General features: G+C 44.1%; 1 protein-coding gene across 7 annotated transcripts in view; it reads left to right on the top strand.

The window, feature by feature from the left end:
* PTCD3 (pentatricopeptide repeat domain 3) overlaps positions 1-17,537 on the top strand; it is a 28,193-nt gene extending 10,656 nt beyond the window's left edge. For 3 of the 7 annotated variants that reach the window (XM_015564080.1, XM_015564081.1, XM_015564085.1), the window contains 18 exons: positions 1,706-1,829; positions 2,471-2,586; positions 3,612-3,682; positions 5,350-5,437; positions 6,114-6,174; positions 6,433-6,515; positions 7,163-7,307; positions 8,190-8,249; positions 10,508-10,597; positions 10,860-10,888; positions 11,926-12,032; positions 12,915-12,993; positions 13,088-13,178; positions 14,071-14,156; positions 14,593-14,741; positions 15,991-16,032; positions 16,455-16,613; positions 16,899-17,537. In XM_015564080.1, coding sequence (XP_015419566.1) covers positions 1,706-1,829; positions 2,471-2,586; positions 3,612-3,682; positions 5,350-5,437; positions 6,114-6,174; positions 6,433-6,515; positions 7,163-7,307; positions 8,190-8,249; positions 10,508-10,597; positions 10,860-10,888; positions 11,926-12,032; positions 12,915-12,993; positions 13,088-13,178; positions 14,071-14,156; positions 14,593-14,741; positions 15,991-16,032; positions 16,455-16,613; positions 16,899-16,983 — 1,665 coding nt within the window. In that variant the 3' untranslated portion in view covers positions 16,984-17,537. Of the gene's footprint in view, positions 1-1,705; positions 1,830-2,470; positions 2,587-3,611; positions 3,683-5,349; positions 5,438-6,113; positions 6,175-6,432; positions 6,516-7,162; positions 7,308-8,189; positions 8,250-10,507; positions 10,598-10,859; positions 10,889-11,925; positions 12,033-12,914; positions 12,994-13,087; positions 13,179-14,070; positions 14,157-14,563; positions 14,742-15,990; positions 16,033-16,454; positions 16,614-16,898 lie in introns of those variants that run through there. The other 4 variants (XM_006763987.2, XM_015564082.1, XM_015564083.1 and 1 more) reach the window with 4 other exon arrangements.
* The last annotated feature ends 1,418 nt before the right edge of the window (positions 17,538-18,955 follow it).

Below are 18,955 nucleotides of genomic sequence, written 5' to 3'. Positions count from 1 at the left end.
AAAGGCTGAAATCCTGGACTGAGATGCTGGCAGCTATGGACTGATCATTTGTTGGCCCACCCTTTCCCCTTTATATTTTTGACTAACAGTTACCCTTCTCTGCCTCGATCACTTTTGCTTGAAGCCTTCCATGGTCCCTTGCCTCTGTGGCGGGCAGCACTCTCATACCCCTGAGATCTCTTATGTTGTTTACCATTCACACTGTGTCATAATTATTTCCTTATTAGAGGCTCAGTACACGAAATTTGTGCACTTGTGGGAAGGGGCCCTCAGCCCGGCCTGCACCCTCTCACAGTCCGGGAGTCCCCGGGGGATGTTCGATTGCTGGCTTAGGCCCACTTGCCATGGGGAGCGGGCCTAAGCCAGCAGTCAGACATCCTTAGCGCTGCCACGGAGGCGGGAGAGGCTCCCGCCACCGCCACTGTGCTCACCAGCCCATGCCGGGTTCTGGCTGAGCAGCACTCACTCTGAGAGCACACTGACCACCAGGGGGCAGCTCCTACATTGAGAATCTGCCCCCTGGTAGTCAGTGCCCATCATAGCGACCGGTCATTCCACCATCAGGCCAAAACCAACTCTCCAATATCCCCCGAGGGGTCCTGGATTTTGAGAGGGCACAGGCCATGCTGGGGAATCCCACTGGTGCACGATCAGAGCCAGGGAGGGATGTGGGAGGTTGGCCAGCTGGGGAGGGGCCGCAGAAGGGCTCCAGGGCGTGTCTGGCCTGTCTCGCTCAGTCCCGATTGGCTAGACCCCAGCAGCAAGCTAACCTACCGGTCAGAACATCTGGCCCCTGGTGGTCGGTACATGTCATAGTGAGCAGTTGAGTGGCCTTAGCATATCATTAGCATACGCTTTGATTGGTTGAACGGATGACCGGACACTTAGCACATTAGGCTTTTATTACATAGGATTTGCTTTCTCCATTAGTTAGTGAGCACCTTGAGGGTAGAGAATGACTTTCATTTCTATATCCCCAATATCTGGTGGAAAGTAGTTGGCATTCAATAAGTATTTGGATAAGTTACTGAGTGTGGTAAAAATCAGCATGCCCTGGTGATATTAAAAGCTTAAAAGAAAGCATCAAGGGTGAAAGGTTTCTGTACTTTGACACTTAACCAAGACTGGGAGGAAAGGCCTGGCTGTGGTGGCTCAGTGGATTGAGCATCGTCCCATGGAGAGATCTGGGTTCAATTTCCAGTCAGGGCACATGGCTGGGTTGCAGGCTCCATCACCTGTAGCGGGGGTGGAGGGGATAGCCAATCAATGATCTCTCTCATTGATGTTTCTCTCTCCCCCTCTCAATTCCTTTCTGAAATCAATAGGAACACCTATATTTTTTAAAAGGGTTGGGAGGAAAGGAGATAGGATGGCTTAGGGAAAATAATAAGTTCAGCTTGTTGGAAAATTTAGGTCAAGTAGAATTCTTTGGATATGAATTAGATATTTATGTTGGGGTGCTTTTAAATATTTCTTCCCCAGCTAGTGGACAGCTAAATAGTCTTGTTTCCTGGACTGAAGAGGATTTTAGAGTTGTATTCCCGCAAAGACATCCATGTTAAAGTGATAAATACTCTTTGGTGCATGAAATGCGAATTGGAATAGTGACATTTTGCTTCGGTGTGTTGGTAATCGGAATGTTGTCCTACTCCATTGTCCTTTCACCGGCCCTGTTTGTAGTAATTTCAGTATCTTGTTTTCCTAGTGTTTGATGCCTGAGTGCTTTGAACCTCAGCTTGAAGATGTAAGTGAAGCTGCCCTAAAGGAGCGAATCAAGCTCAGAAAAGTCAAAGCTTCGGTGGACATGTTTGATCAGCTCTTGCAAGCAGGTGACTAAGTGCAATTAGAGCCCCCCTGGCAACAGCTGGACGATCCCAGTAGTTGTGAGTAAAAGCTGCAGGGGTTACTGTGCTACTTGAGGGCATTGCTGCTTGGTGACACTGTTTATATTTTTAATAGTTTAGTAAATAATATTTCAAGTTCTGCTTTAGCTTCACTTTAAAATTATAGGTGAGAGAGTTGCAGCTTTGTTAGTTTTGTGCACTTGTGATGTAGCATAGGTAGAGAATTGATGCTAGTATTTCTGGGCAAATATCCGGTGAGGGCCTGGATCCAAATGAATGGTTCCGAACCAAGTGGCAACAATTTAGAGTGTTCCGTTGGGAAGTAGTAGTTTAAAACCATGAGATAGTTTCTCTGGGGATGTAAGTATATAAAACAAGTGAGTACAGGGTCCAATTTCATCTTGTGTCTTAATCTTTTAGTCAAACCATATGATTAGTAGGAATTATGTCCTTGTCTGAATAATCCCAGGTGTTCAAGTTGATGTGAAGTGTATCCATTGTTAACGTGGAGGATGATACTAAAATGTGGCCAAGAAAGCCACAGCTTGTAGAAAAAGTGCAAATTTTTAATCTAATAGTTCTTTGATGTTTCAGGATTTCTTTACCTTTTTCTCTTCTGCCCACAGGAACTACTGTATCTTTGGAAACAACTAATAGTCTCTTGGATTTACTGTGTTACTATGGTGACCAAGAGCCCTCCGCTTATTATAATTTTCAACAAAAGGAAAAATCAGAAGAGTTGGTAATGGCTTTTGGCAATAATTTTCTAAGTTTCTTTTGGTAGTAACTCCTCAGTATAAGGTGGTTCTTGTGTTATGTGTTAGGATAGTAGAGATTTGTTCTGAACTGTGGTGAGGTACAGTAGCTTTAATAAAAAGTGATGTGGAGGAAGGGAGAGATTTAAACAATTATTTTAACCCTTCCTTTCAAAATATTTTGACCTTGCCTACCACATGCAGGCAAAGCTTTGACCAAAAATGTTTGCAAACCCTTATATTATCACTTACAGTGACGGTGTGATGTATGGCAGACAGGGAAAGACTCCCTGCTCACAGCCCCCTCAAAAATTCCTACAGGAGTGGGCATGCTCTGTGGGGGGTACAGAGCATAAGTGGGAAAGTAGGCTAGATAACAATGCATATTCCATTTTTATTAAAAAGTTCTCATATGCATAAGGAAAAAACCAAATTAAATGGGACTCATGAGTGTTTTGGGGTGCCTTTTCCAATTTTTATCCACTAAATGTGGATTATTTAGTATAGAACTAGAGGCCGGGTGCATGAAATTTGTGCACTCCGGGTTGGGGGGGTCCCTCAGCCCAGCCTGCACCCTCACGCAGTCCGGGAGCCCCGTGAATGGATCGCCCCAAAGAGGTAGGCCCCGAGGTCCTGCCCACCCGTCGCAGCCCACCAGTTGGTGGTCTGGACCTCCCTCTTTGGAGCAATCACGGAACACTCCTCCTCCCACCCCCTGATTGATCACCCCGCCAGCCAATGGCCTGGGCCTCTCTCTGCGGGACAATCATGGGGTGCTGTCCCTTGTGTTAAAAGCCAACTTTACTTTTCATCTGTAATTGGGCTGATTTATGCTTAATAAATTCACATTTCTTAATAAACATTTACTGGGTTTCCTCCTCACCTTCTGCTGGATCGGTATTTCCTTTGTTTTCTGGTTTCCTTTGCCTTCCTGATTTTGGGTAGTCTAATGAGGAGAATGCTTTTTGTTGTCATCTTTTGATTTATTTTTGTCGATGATTGTTCATTTCAGGAAGAGGCCACAGAGGAAAATACCGAGAAATCTAAGAAAAGGGCTGGCCATCAGTTTGGAGTTACTTGGAGGTATGTTGCACATCATTGGAATTTTATGTTACAGTTTTCTTTGAGGCGTGTTTCCATCACCCCTGAAGAAGGTACAATCCTTTAATGTTCTAGCATATAGTTTCCTCTTAGTGGGCAATATAAATGTCCCAAGTGGCACTCACGTGTGTGTGAATCTATTTTCATAAGATCTTTACCTCTAACCAAAACCACGTCCACACTCGGTTTTCCCCCCACTTAACTCATGTAACTTGTTCCGCGTATGGTTCCTTTGGTAGTTCATCAGTTGTTGGTTGTACCTTACAATGTAGACCTCAGTTCTGAAAGATAAGGTGTTTTTGTGTGCATAAGAACACACATATACCAGAATGTAGTTTAGTACTTCCAAACAAAAGGTGAATAACATTTAACTAACATTTGAGAGTTTAAATTAACTGAATAGAAGTGTCTAAATAGCCGTGGCCGGTGTGGCTCAATTGGTTGGAACCTCATCCTGTGCATCAAAGGGTTGCCAGTTCTGAACCAGGAATTATTCCTGGGCAGGGCACATACCAAGATTGCAGGCTCGAACCTCGGTAGGGGGCTTGCAGGAGGCAGCCAATCAAGGTTCTGCTTTCACATTGATGCTTCTCTCTTCCCCTCCCTTCCCCTCTCTCTAAAAATCAATAAAAAATTCTTTTAAAAAAAGAAGTGTTTAAATAAAAGAATGGTATTTTATGTGAATGTCTAGATAAGGAAAGCTACCATTAATGTCTAAGTAGAATCACTGATTAAATTTCTTCAGTAGATTTTAATAATTTTATATAGTAAAGAGTTTGGAATGCCATCCTGGCTCAACTTGTGGTTCTTTATGATTTCTAAGACATGTTGTAAGAGGGAGAATTGAGGTACAGCTTAGTTTGTATAATATGGTACCTTTTTTATTTTTATATTTTTAAGAAAGGAGAGTAGATACAGTGGGTAGAACATGACGTGTACATGTACAATAAAATGACTGAAAGGATTCAGGAAAAACTGCTTGTTTGTGGTTGCCTCCGGGAAATTGTATCTGATGAAGGATGACGGGGAAACTTCACTGTGGACCCCTGTACAGGTTGCCTTTTACCTTGAGTATGCAGTTATATGCCACTTGGCAGTGGGGAAACACTTACAATTAGGTGATTTCATCCTTGTGTGGACGATAGGGTGACTTTCTCACACGAGCCCCGGTGGTGCAGCCCCTCCTGTGATTGCATGTGCTGACCTCACTAGCAGCGTGGTAGCTTGTTCACTCCAGCACCACCTCTAACACAGGAGTAATGCACATGCTAGGATGTCTCTAGGTGATAGGATGTTTTCAGCTCCGTTATAATCTTTTAAGATGACTGTCATATGCAGTCTGTTGCTAACCAAAATGTCATTATGCAGCACATGTCTATATATTACTTATTCATAAACATTCCTTTTCAGTCCTGGTTCTGCCATTTAACTGCAAAGCCTTGGACAACTTAAGGTCTTTGAAGCTCAGTGTTTCTTATTTTCAAAATGATGAAAACCATTTTTCTCTCTCTTTGGGTGGCAAGAATTATTTGAAATTATATGCGTAAAGTGCTTGCACAGTGTCTGGAACATTGTAAACTCTTGATAGATTGTGGTAGATGTTTGCTTTTCCTTTCTCCCTTGGTTCACACTCACTCTCTTGTACCTAGAGCAAAAAACAATGCTGAGAGAATCTTCGCCTTAATGCCAGAGAAAAATGCACATTCCTACTGCACAATGATTCGAGGAATGGTGAAGGTATATTTGTTTTGTTTATTTTTTGTTCATCATCACCTGAGGATATTTCTTCCATTGCTTTTCAGATAGAGTAGAAGGGAGGGAGGGAGGGAGGGGAGGGGAGGGGAGGGGAAGAGAGATAGAAACATTGATGTGAGAAAGACACTTTGATCGGCTGCCTCCCACACGCTCCCAGATTAGGGGCTGGAAACAAACCCACAACCCTGGTACTTGCCCTTGACTGGGAATTGAACCCATGACCCTGCCGTGTGCAGTCTGATGCTCTAACTACTGAGCATGCCAGCCAGGGCTGTGTTTATATTTTTATCTTAATTTCCACTAAATCGGTTCTTCAATCTCAGAACTATTGACAAGTGGGCCAGACTATCAGGTGTGGGACCTGTCCAGTGCATTGTCATAGGGTGCTTTGTTGCTCCCTGGCCTCAATGCACGCCAGGGTACATCCTCGTCTCGCCCTCACTAGTGACAACTCAGAACACCTGCAGGCCGCGCTGGGATGGGACCTGGGAAAGAGATTGCCCCTTGCCAAGAGCCACTGCACTAGCATGAGCTTTATGAGATCTAGAGCCTCGTCTGTGTTCACTGCTGTTTTCCCAAACCTCAGGCCAGGAGACATGCAAATATTTCTTAAATGAATGCATTTGATGAAGCTTAATTTCTTTTTTCCCTCTTCCAGCACCGAGCTCCTGTGCAGGCACTAAACTTGTATGCCGAATTATTAAACAACAGACTCCATGGTCAGTGTTTGGCAAATTCTCTTCTCCTTTGCTTCTCTCAAAAATCTATAAAATCTTTGGGTCTTGATCCATTATGTCATTTTTAATCTTTTCCTGTGATATTGATGCTTGAAACAGGAGTAGAGAGCCAGTAAATAGTGGTTTTCTACCTTTGTGGACACGTCGTAATGAACTAGGAGCCACCCATGCAGGATCAGTTGCCTTAAATTGAGTGATTTAGAGTTAATCTTCACCCCCAATTTTTTTTTTCTTTTACAGCCGATGTAAACACCTTCAATTCATTGATTGAAGCAACAGCAGTGATGAATGAGAAATTTGATGAGAAGTGGAATAACATGTTGGTAAGGAGGAACCCTTGTGTCTTTACATAGGCCTGAAATATCTAGAAATACGTGGGGTGGAGACAGCATTCATTGAGCATCTTCGTGGCAGTTGTCACTGGACTCTCAGAGGGTGGCTCCTTGTTCACGCCTTCCGGCAATCCTGCTACCTGTCACCTGTGTCTGACAGCAAGAAGGAAGTTACTTTGTCCAGAGCATACAGCTAGAATTCAGGAAGACCAGGTTCCTTTACTCATTTATTTCCCATAATAGGTTTTTTATTACAGTAATAACGTGTATTATCTGAAAAATTATTATCAAGTAAGTTTAATAAAAGTGAAATTGCAGGATTGAGTAGAAACATGTTTTATACCATACCACTCACTTAAAAAAGGAAAAATGCACAGTCCAATTTTTAGTCTACTTTTTTGCTTGAGTCTCAGATTTCCTGGGCAGAGGGCTAAAGACAGTTGGACACCTTGATAAGGTGGAGGTGGGGTAACTGACACTGTTCTTACTCCCTAATAGGTAATTCTTAAATTAGGGATATAGTAACCTGCTTTAGATATAGTCAGAGAGCCAAGTTCTTTCTTTAGTATATAATATTTCTTTATTGGAAAAGTTATCTACCCAGGCTTAAAAAAAATACTTGTTTTTAATTCAACTAGGAGCTGCTGAAACAAATGGTTGCACAGAACGTGAAACCAAATCTACAGACTTTTAATACCATTCTGAAGTGTCTTCGAAGATTTTATGCATTTGGAAAATCGCCAGCCTTACAGACCTTACGTGAAATGAAAGCCATCGGAATAGGTGAGGATGCGTCCTAGTGACCAAGATAGTGCTGATGAGAAGCTTCAGGTTCACACAAGCAAAAAGGAAACTGTTCTTTTTTCCATTTACATAACATGTAGGGATTTCCCTGTCCACCTGGCGCATGTAATGTGCATTGACATGTCGGGAGTGCCCGTATTATCTCCATGTTCCTTATAGCAGACTAAAACGCTCTTTTAGTATTTCAGGCACTTTTTTAGGGGAGAATTGTTCACTTACAGTTAGCTAGTTTTAAATCCCAGGACATTTTCTAGCATGAGTAGGTGTTTGAACCTGTGTGCTAATGTGCTCTATAACTTTCTGTAATTACTTTATTGAAGGTTGTTTTGGGAATCTGTTCCATTGGTATGCTTTAGTGTTCTTTTTTTCTTATTTATTTTTTATTGATTTCAGAGAGGAAGGGAGAGGGAGTGAGAGGTAGAAACATCAATGATGAAAGAGAATCATTGATCAGCTGCCTCCTGTGTGCCCACTGGGGATTGAGCTCACAACCCGGGCATGTGCCCTGACCAGCTATCAAACTGTGACCTCCTGGTTCATTGGTCGATGCTCAACCACTGAGCCACACCAGCGGGCTGCTTTGGTGTTCTTAAGTGAAGGGTCATAATACACAAGCACATTAGGCATAACATTTAGTAACAGGTGTCTGGGCTCTTTAAAAGTAATCGATCTTTATGATGCCTCTCCACCTTTTCCTTAATCAGATTTGCTGGGAAATGTCTTTGTTCAAAGGAATAGAAATGTATCATCTTTTATTTAAATACCAACATCAATGTGCTTTTAGTTCACTATACCTCAATAAGCTATATTTTGGATAGCTGTAGTTGGTTGACGTATTTCTTTTTTTTTTCTATGCACCTGAAATTGGAGAACCCTCACTTGCAACATACCACTATATTATTCAGCTGTTTTATCAACATGGTATGTATGACATTATGTTACATTAATTTATGGAGAAAATTCATCCAGCATACTTAAGTTTATGTGGTTAATTGTTGAAGACTTTCTTCCTGCATGTGAATTAAGAATAGAAAATGCACATATTAATCTACAGTCTGAACTAAAATTTTTGAAGGTAATATCCTTCTTTGTGATGAAATGTAAAGCGAGCAGGACAGGAGGGGGTCATTAAATGTGCTCACAGTGTTGGCGTACAATTAGAAATGATCAGAAGGTACTTTAGTTGGGAGTACCTTTTGCTCTCCAATGTAATAGCCACTACTACATGTGGCTATTTAATTAAAATTAAATCAGATTTAACATTCCATTGTTACTGAGCATTAGTGCTCAGTAGCCACGTGGGACTGCTGACTGGTTTGTCCAGTGATATAGGTGCAGACCATTTCCATCCTTGCAGGAGGTTGTGGGACTGTGCTGCCCACAGTAACCTTGATCATATTTTGAAGTCTTTTGTGGGAGACTCCTGAGGCTCCATTTGCCACCTACTTTTTATTTATTATATTTTATTGAGAAAGGGAGAGGGATAGAGAGAAACATCAATCAGCAGGGGGTGTGCCCGTAACCAAGGTACATGTCCTTGACCGAAATTGAACCTGAGACCCTTCAGTCTGCAGGCCGACGATCTATCCACTGAGCCAAACCAGTTAATGCATGCCACCTACTTTTAGGTCAGCCAGTCCCTGTTGGGAGCTGTGGCCTGTTGAATGGACTTTGGAGCAAGGCACACCTGAGTTGAAATTTCACCTCCAGCATTTACCAGCGCTGTCTGAAGGCCCTGGATACCTTCCTTTGTGATACCATCAGGTGTAATGACTAAATGAATTGTGCACATTGTCTAGTCCCAGGCTTGGGGGCACACAGTAAACACTATGTCTGTTGGTTCTTATTCATTTGCCCCAACTTGAGAAAGAACCTGGGTTCAGAAATTATCATTCTAGTCATCTCCTGCAATAGATTTTATATATAAAAACAGAAGAACTTCATTGTCTGTATTTTGGAGGGCTAATTTTTTTAGAATATACTTTTATTCTAGATTTCAGAGAGGAAGGGAGAGAGAGATGGAAACATCAATGATGAGAATCTTTGATTGGCTGCCTCCTGCACGCCCCCTACTGGGGATCACGCCCACATCCCAGATATGTGCCCTTGACTGGAATTGAACCTAGGACCCTTCAATCCCCAGGCTGACACACTATCCACTGAGCCAAACCAGCTAGGGCTAGAGGGGTAATTTAACAAAATCTGCATCCTCGCCTATAAAGAAATTTGCTATCTTTTAGGGTGGAGGGAACGGGTAACTGACTTTATATTGGAAATAGGTATCTTCTAAAATTTCACTCAACCTTGGTGACAGTGTAGTGGACTGACCCTAGAGCCTCTCCCTTCCTTAGTACCATCACACATTCCCTGGTCCAGTTGCTCACCAAGGTCAGTGGTACTGATGCTTCCTAAGAAACACCCATGACCTTGGGAGTAGGTTGAAAGCGGGGTGTCAGGTCTTTTCCCCCCGTGTATCTTATGTATGTAAATTGGCTGCCTGCAGTAACAGTTTCTAGGAATTGACCCACAGGAGAAAGCTTAAAATAATGAATAAATAATAAGAAAATATATTACCACCTAATGTGTAAAGTACTTAGCTTGCTAGTAAATGGAAACACGCTTGAGGGAATTTAAAAACTACATCTGTGCTGTCATTAAAACTGTGATCACTTGCATGTGGATAAGGTAAGGAAGGAAATGTGGTTAGAGTGTGATATATTTGGGGATATTGCACCTGTAGTATTTTCTGACCTATTAATACTCAGGTCGTGTGATTTTAAAGACCTGCCCACATCCATTCATTGTAGTTTTCTTTTTCTTGGACTGTCAGCCTGATTATATCTAAAAGGAACACAAAACGATGACTCACAAGAGCCATGTTTGTTTTCTAAGTATGTTCTCTTGGTGAGGGGGTGTGTGTGTGTGTGTCCATCTGTCTCCACCTCAGTGAACATTAAGCTGTGATTGTTCATTGAAGTGGAGACCGACAGAAGGGAAATGTCTCCATCAGGAGCACGTGGACAAAGACGTGTGACTGTCCCAGGCCTGATGGAGCGTTCCACTCTGTGGGCACTTTTGTTCCTGTAGCAGCAGGTGCCCCGGCCAACCTGGTGCTCAGTGTCCTGATGGTGCAGGAAGTGGACTCATGATAAAAACCCATTTGCTTGCTTGTTCTGCAGAAAACCCTCCGAAAGGCTCCTCCCTCGTGATCTATGACATCATGAACGAAATCATGGGGAAGAAGTTCTCACCACAGGACCCGGATGATGGTATGTCCCAGAGCTTGTTTTCTGACTGTGGGATCAGAGGCCTTTGGTGGGACAGGGTTTCTTTGAGCTCAGTCATGTTGGGTGGTTGTTCAGAGAAAGCCACAATGTGTGTACACTTGCTGTGTGCTCCCTCCCCACTTGTGTTTTTATTCCTTCGGGTTTATCTTACACATTGCTGGTATTGTTGCCACGATTTTTATGAATGACTTGAAAATATATTTTATCTAGCATAACCAAGGCTCTTCTGAATTTTGATTTTCAGATATGTTTTTTCAGTCAGCCATGAAAGTTGTAAGTACCATTTGTTTAACTTTTTCTTTTAATCCATTCCCTAAATTCATCTGTGGTTGGCGTGGGTGGGGGAGGCCTCTACCTGATTCTTTTGCTTCCTGACTTGATGTCTATTTTAAAAAAAAATGTTTTTATTCATTTCAGAGAGGAATGGGGAGGGAAAAAGGAATAGAAACATCAATAATAAGCGAGAATCATTGACCAGCTGCCTCCTGTATGCCCCCTACTGGGGATCGAGCCCACAACCCAGACATGTGCCCTTGACTAGAATCGAACCATGACCTCCTGGTTCATGGGTCAACGGTCTACCGTTAAGCTGCACCTGCTAGGCCTGTTGATGTCTTTGGCTCTTCTTTTTCTAAAATCTATACTAAATCACATTATATCTCTACCCTTTGTTAATTGTATTCTTGTTTTTTGTCTTTCATACCTTCATTCAGATAAGGTTTTAGAGTATTTCATATTTGCCTGTGGTAACATGTTGATGCTGGTTGCTATTAAGTCATTTTTTCATTTTATCATGCAAATACAGGAAAAACTTCAGGCAGCTTCAGAATCAGTAGCATGTCCTGTTCCCTGAGGAGCATTGCTTCACAGTTTAGTGTGTCCTTCCAGGTTTTCCTCCGTATGCAGAGAGCACACACGGGCACATTTCCATGATGCTGTGTTTGTTCATAGGAGGGAAGGACCAGTTTACTTAACTCTCCTGTGCTGGGTTTACAGTCATTTCATGGGTTTTTGCTTGTACACTGTTGCTGACTGAGCGACAGATGGAACCTAGTGTTTTCATAGGATTGATTTCTAAAGATACAATTACTAGGTCAAAATCATTTTGCTTTAAATTTTATAGAACTTGGGGGTTGGTTTAGGGATCCCCTTCCCCCAATTTCTTTTATCTCATTTGGTGTCAACCAGTAATATGTTGAATCAGCATAAATGTTCCCACAAGTAACTATACTTTTTTTATATATATAATGAGCGGGTGTTTGGCTGCTAACAATCTCTAAGAGTGATGCTTATTACCTACAAATTTTCAGTGCTCCTTTCTCAAAGATCTAGAACTTGCTTACCAAGTACATGGCCTTTTAAACACTGGAGACAACCGGAAATTCATTGGACCCGATCATCGGCGAAACTTCTATTAGTAAGTGTGTTGGTCTGCATCCTTTGGCATTGATGGAGCACCTTCGTGCAACCTTTATGTGAGGCTGCGAGTGGAAGGCTGGTGGTGGCCCTCCCTGTACATCTCTAATTTCAGGCAGCACGGCCCTTCTCAACAGTACATGTTGGTGGAGCACTGGGAAGTTTAGATAGTGGTAAATAAAGCTGGTTTGCCGCACTGAGTTCCTTTGTAACATTAAACACATACCTTTTTTCCGTATGCCCTCCTATTTTATATTTTTTAACTTACAGCAGTGAAGGTCCCTAAAGATTTCATCAGTCTTTTTTTTCCTTCAACCTCACCCGAGGATATTTTTATTGATTTGAGAGAGGGAGAAAAACATTGATCTAAGAGAAACATTGATCAGTTGTCTGCTGTAGTGCCCCAACTGGGAATCGAACTCACAACCTTTTGATGTATGGGACAATGCTCCAACCAACTGAGCCACCCGGCCAGGGCACAATGAGAGTTCTTAAATGGATTTTCTTCTAGGCAGATTAAAAACAAGAACTTAAGGAATTGGGTTGTTGCTAGGTGTGTGATGATTATCTTCTGTATGCCCAAATCCGCTCTTCACACTGAATCTTTAAAGTGAATATTGTTCTGTCTACTCCCTATGGGCCTCAGAGTATGAGAGGAGGCCGTCGTACAGGGCAAGTGGGGGTAAGAGGTCTCATTGGGAAGGCCGGACAGCACCGTCAGCACCTCCTGGTTTAGCGTGGGCCCATGTTACTTGAAATTTTTTGTAATTTGTCAATTGTTTGTAAATTCTTTGTCACACACTCTCATACAACTATGCTGGAATTTAATCGTTCCGCTCTTGTTTGGGATTTTAGACTAAACATACTTTCTCCTTCATTGCAGTTCCAAGTTCTTCAATTTGCTGTGTCTCATGGAACAAATTGATGTCACCTTGCAATGGTACAAGGACCTGGTACCTTCCGTAAGATGATTTCTTCTCATGCGTCATTTTATGTCTTTTTTGTTATCTTTGCTGATTCATGTTTTTTGAATGTATGTGTATTTCTCCTCACCAGGTCTTCTTCCCCCATTCCCAGACACTGATGGATCTGCTCCAAGCACTGGATGTGGCCAACAGGCTGGACATGGTTCCTCAGGTTTGGAAAGGTCCGTTCAGCTGTGTGTCCAGACCTGTTGCCCGTCCTTGTCCTGCACTTTGATTAACAAACATGTTAACGTTGTTAGGGATGGAAACTTCCATTTTGGACTAAAGTGAACATACTAGTTGTTTTATTTCAAGATCACTTGTTTATGTTGCATATCAAATTGCATGAGTGAAAATATATTTTAAATGGCCCAAATTAGCTCCTAGCGACAGGAAAAGGCTAGGCTTTATGTGCCTGTTGTGTGATACGACAAAGGGAAGATTAGAATCCATGCTAATCATGTAGCACTCCCTAAAAGTAAGTGCAGGTTTCAAACCCCAAGGGCTGTCCCTCGCTACTGTCTTTTCATCACTGGGTCACTTGCTAGGCAGACAGTGATACTCAGGTTTCTAGGAAACAGCCCTGACTCTGTGTGGGAGAAAGGGGGTTGGGGGAGCAGGGAGCGGGTTGTGTATGAACTGGCTGCAGAAGATGCTGATCATAAAGTAAGTTTTTATCTGCCTCAAGTTTCCATGTCTGAGACATTGAGGCTATTGCCCTGCCCTACTTCATAAGCCTGCACTAATGATTATTAAAGGTCACTGGCAATTCTCAGATGCTGTAAAACAGGATCTCCCCATTAGAGCTGGTGCGGCTCAGGTGCAGTGTGCCTGCTGTGGTAACACTGCCGGGAGCAGCTGGCTTTCGCTGCTCTTTTATCCATTGTTAACACCGATCAGCTGCTAGTTTTCTGCATTTCTTTCCTGAAATAAACCTGGCATAGATCATGTCAGCAGCTTACATTTACCCACTGAAAGTAGGGGTGACAGCTGACAGTAGGTAAAGGTCCGCCAGAGAGGACTGGCTGTACATGATGGTGATCACTTCCCACTGCGTTCCTTTTTTGTTTCAAGATAGTAAAGAATATGGTCACGCTTTCCGCAGCGACCTGAAGGAGGAGATTCTGATGCTGATGGCCAGGGACCCGCAGCCAGCAGAGGTAGGTGTGTGCCCGTGTCATGTCAGCATTGGATGTGCTAACAGTCTGTCCTCTGACACTGAGGGCCTGGAGGGGAGCCTTCCTGGCTCCATCTGACATTGTGGTGCATCCCGCTGTCTGCACCCAGGTGTGAATTACACACCATTTCTATAAGCCACTCATTCCTATCATTCAGAGCCAGCAACGTGAGAATGGTTTCTTCCTGTCCGGGCAGTAGCAGCTGGCATGAAAATGAATGTCTGTCTAGAACAAAGGCCCTGGCTTACCCCAGGGCCGGTGCTTTATTTTTTCCATGTTACGTGTGTGCTACAGATGTGATGTGTTCAGATGGTCGGGTGCATTGCTCATTGCTCAGACACTGTTCTTGGTCCTGTGGAGTCTCTTGAACTTAGTTCTCATCAAACCAGTTAGCAGTTCTGACTGTGCAGCCTTCCAGCTCCAGGAGGCGTTCGCTGACTGTGCCGCGGACATCAAGTCTACTTTCGAAAGTCAGGATGGCAGGCAGATGGCCCCGCAATGGCCAGCCAGCGCTCTCAACTGCACAGCTGTCCTCTTCCTCCGGGCCGGGAGGACCCAGGACGCCTGGTGAGTTCAGTTCCACGCGTGTCAGCCAGCAGCACTGCACTTGCATCTCAGAGGACATTGACCCTGGTCAGGAGAGTCTCAGATGTGGCTGTATGATGTATCATTTATCAGGAGTCAAATGGGTTTTCTATGGGAACTTGCAGAAAAACTGAAAAGCAAACTTTTGGAAGAAGACCTCTCACTCTATGTGATAAAGAGAGGACAGGGGGCTAATTTTCCATTATGACCTTTCTGTCTGGGCAAGTAAGTCACTTGTCTGTCCACTTCCATAGAGTAAAGTGATGAATGGATTGTATTTTTTAAAGTGTTTTGGGCATTTGGTTTATTCAAGTATTTGACTTGTGGGTGCTCGCCCACCACCCAGCTTAAAATGGACTGGGATTTCAGGACAGTGGTGTTTACCCGAATGTATTAAACATGCCTTGACCAGAGCCCGCCTTTGCTCTGTGCCACACTAATGTCAGTGTTGGTGCCTGGAGACCTGCGGAGGAGTCAGCAGAAGAATCCTATGTAGGGGTCATCCTGGTTGGATGTGAATGTTAGTTCTGAGAGTTAGTGAGGGGCATACTGTGTGCACTGCTTCAGCACATGAAAGGAACTTAATGTGAACACTCAGTTGTCAGTTCAGATGGCTGTTCACCATCTCCAGGAAAACCCAGGAAGGCCTACTGCCTCCACGGTCTTAGGACCGCGGATCACACACATGACCTGCGATGCTGTTGGCCAGACACTGACGCTCGAATCTGTGCCCTCAGGCAGGTTGAGACACTTGCTATGAATCAGGCTGTGATGATTGGCGCAGGGGTACGGACCTCAGCTGAGTTATGGGAGCTGAGTGTACGTGTTTTTCCTCCGTTCTGCGTGTGGCAGTGCGGTGGTGAGCACGTACATGAGACATGCCTCGATCTGAGCCTGCTCTTCATACGTCACTTTACAATACACGGACTCTTACTGGATGGCAAGAGAGGAACGAGGTCACACGCTAGTGCGCCCTGTCTTCTAGCTGCCTAGAGACACACCCCAGCAGTTCTCTCCAGCAACACTCAGACTAACTGAAACTTGTCAGGTACACACATGAGGTTTGGAAGGAGGCCTTTGAAGCACCTGAGTGGTGAACAGACAGGGCCAGAGCCATGGAGCTCACAGATGTGCACCTGCAGAGCTTCCCCTGCAGGTGGAAGGACAGCTCATCGCAGGACTGCCTTCGGTCCCTCAGCCTTCATGGCCTTTCCCTTCTCCTCTCCAACAGGAAAATGCTGGGGCTGTTCAGGAAGCATAATAAGATCCCTCGGTAAGTTGAAGGTGACAGGCCTGCCTGCCTGGGTACGTCCTTAAATGGGCTCAACTCTTCCCGTGGGATGATTGGCATTTCTTCACGTACCTCAGCTGGACCTCAGCCGCAGCAGTTGGGCGCTCTGATAGGCAAGCAAATGGACGGTCGCTCTCACCCCCCAGGCAGGCGCGGGGTTATTGCCTGTGATCAGTGGTCACAGCACTGGGACTACGCTGACAGACCCCTAGGAAGGGCACAGCGAGCCTGTTTGTTTTCTCTGTGGCCTGTTAGCCTGAGTCTTCATGCAACTTTGCCTCCAAAGCTGTAGTTGGGGCTTTTATGATTGTACTTTCTAAGATGCTAGATTCTGCACATACAGCTGTGCGTGGGGTGGTTAGGCTTCAGTTGAGGAATGTTGACATCCTGCCTTTGCTTTGCAGAAGCGAGCTGCTGAATGAGTTTATGGACAGTGCCAAAGCATCCAACAGCCCTGCCCAGGCCATTGAAATAGTGCAGCTGGCGAGTGCCTTCAGCTTGCCTGTTTGTGAGGGCCTCACCCAGAGAGTGATGGCTGACTTTGCACTCAGCCAGGAGCAAAAGTAAGTGGCTACTGTGTTGTCCCCATGAGGGAAAATGGAGCCGACCATTCAAATGGTCAGATTTGAATCTGCCCGTTCAAATGTGAATAGCTCTCTACCCTCTTGGTTTCCTTTCTTTGCAAAGTGTCAGCAAGTGATTTAACGATAGTTTCAGTGTTGTACGGCATAGGGGGACCTGTAGATTTGGCTGTAGGACCCTTTTCCTTTGTTAATACCGTTTAGTGAAGCAGCAGAATTCCCGGCCCCAGGACTGAGCTGCAGTGTAACTCCTTTATTTCCTTACAGGGAAGCCCTGGGACACCTGCCTGCCTGTGACAGCGACAGTGACAGCAGCAGTGACAGCGACAGTGACATCAGTGGAGGCAAATAAAAGTGGGCCAGTCGGGAAGCTGTGGCCTAGCATGGGATGTCAACATTTAACCAGGATATGAAATAAACCAGAATATAGGTTTGGTGAACTTTGAAATATAGTTGCTACAACACTAACCTATTTGAAGGTTATAGTCCTTATTTGATACCAAAGCGTCCATTCAAGGTTATGGTTTAAACAGAAGCAGAAGCAGCGCTACCATTTTCAGTTCTTTGGATCCACACTGTGAGGTGCAGAGCTGATTGCAGCATCTCTGCACCCCTGTGGGGCCTGCCTGCCGACCTCACACTGCTTCATCGGTGTGGTTCATTTGCCCGTTCTGAACTTGAGCTGTCGGCTGATGCTGTGACGCTGGTATTTCCTTATCTCAGAGGTGTCTAAAGGACTGCCTACAATTACATCACTTTTGCTACTAGGTTAATAGTATCCCAATTTCAGGGATATTTATATGAGGGGAACTGTACATCTTAGAATCGATTAAATGACAATGGCAAGAGTTTAGGCTGCACAACTGGGAAAATGAAGGCTGTAAATAAATAACCAATGTCCACGTGTATGTTTCCATCATTGTTATATAAGCCTTTGCCAGTCCCGCAGGACGGGGCTGGCACGAGTGTTCCATCTCCCCCCATTCTCTCCCATCCTCATTTTGTCTGCGGGCACCTTAAGCTGTGCTGTAATCACAGTGTCTAAAAGCGTTTGTACTGCCCTAGCCAGTTTGTGAATGGAGCGTCGGCCTGCAGACCGAAGGATCCCATGTTTGAGTCTGGTCAAGGGCACATGCCTGGGTTGTGGGCTCGGTCCATTTCATCATTGATGTTCCTCTCTAAAGTGAGTGAATGAATGAATGAATGAATGGGCTTGTCCTGACAAGCGGATTGAAATGTCTTGACATGATTGTGTGTTGCTGTAATCAAGTTAGGCTTGCCTCTATTTCTAGCACCTGTCTCTTACCATCATAACTTTGAAATGTGGAAGCTGACATGAACTTGAGGCTTGAAGTGTGCTTACCTTCACAAGGGATTCTCTCCTGCAGGCTGCTTTGCTCACCTGGCTCCCAGATGCACTGAGGCCCCACCCCCACCCCCCAGGAGTTCTCGCAGGTGAGCACCTCGTGCTTACCCTCCAGGACTGCTATTCATGGGCACTGCACTGTATTCCCATCTGATCCCTTCCACCATCCTCACTAGGCAGGAGCCATTCCTGTCCTCAGAAACGTAAGCATTGGTTCGTGTTTTCTCCTAAACTGACATCTGATTGAGGGACAAGGGGGTGGGGGTTTCAGTAAGCTGCTTATGCTTATGCATTCATGTGCACTGTGTCATTAGCTCCTTGACACATTAAAGCAAATGAGCGGAAGGACAGATTGGGCAGATTAGCCTTTTGATCTTGCTTTGCAGCTCCAAGAACCTGGCTACCTGGAAGCTTCTGCTGACTCAGCTCCTTTCCCCTTGGTTCTTAGGCACTTACAAATGCCTCTCAGCCAAATACTAAGTGGTACACTGTGTGTGTTGGGTCCCAAAATAATATACAACTTTCCTGTGATACCAATCAAAGTCTGGGATATGTACTACAGGATGTCCCCAAAAAATGTATACAGTTTGAACAATATAAAGTCAGTGTTTATTAACATATGGTTCATTTTCAAAATTATCAGCTATTAACCCCTTCCCCAACAATTTTTTTGTTAAAAACGTTTCTTTTTCAGACTAATTTTTTTATTTTGGTTCTATATAGTATTTTTGATGCTGGTTATGAAAACAGTTTGTAACTCGTCTTCCTATAAACCATATTTTTTTTACCATATTTTCTTAGTATACTCGTCGACTGAAAAAGAACATTTTGTGAAAACGAGTATACACGTTTCTGCCGGGGAAGGGGTTAAACGTGCATACATTTTAGGGGGGCACCCTAAATTTCTAGTGCCTTTTAATCACTAGAACGATCTACCTCTAAATATATGGCATTTTGG

This window comes from Myotis davidii, unplaced genomic scaffold (assembly GCF_000327345.1).
Source record: "Myotis davidii unplaced genomic scaffold, ASM32734v1 scaffold339, whole genome shotgun sequence".
In the NCBI taxonomy this organism is placed as follows: domain Eukaryota; kingdom Metazoa; phylum Chordata; class Mammalia; order Chiroptera; family Vespertilionidae; genus Myotis; species Myotis davidii.
Note: the sequence above shows the minus strand (reverse complement) of the source record. Positions and strands in the feature narration are given on the sequence as shown.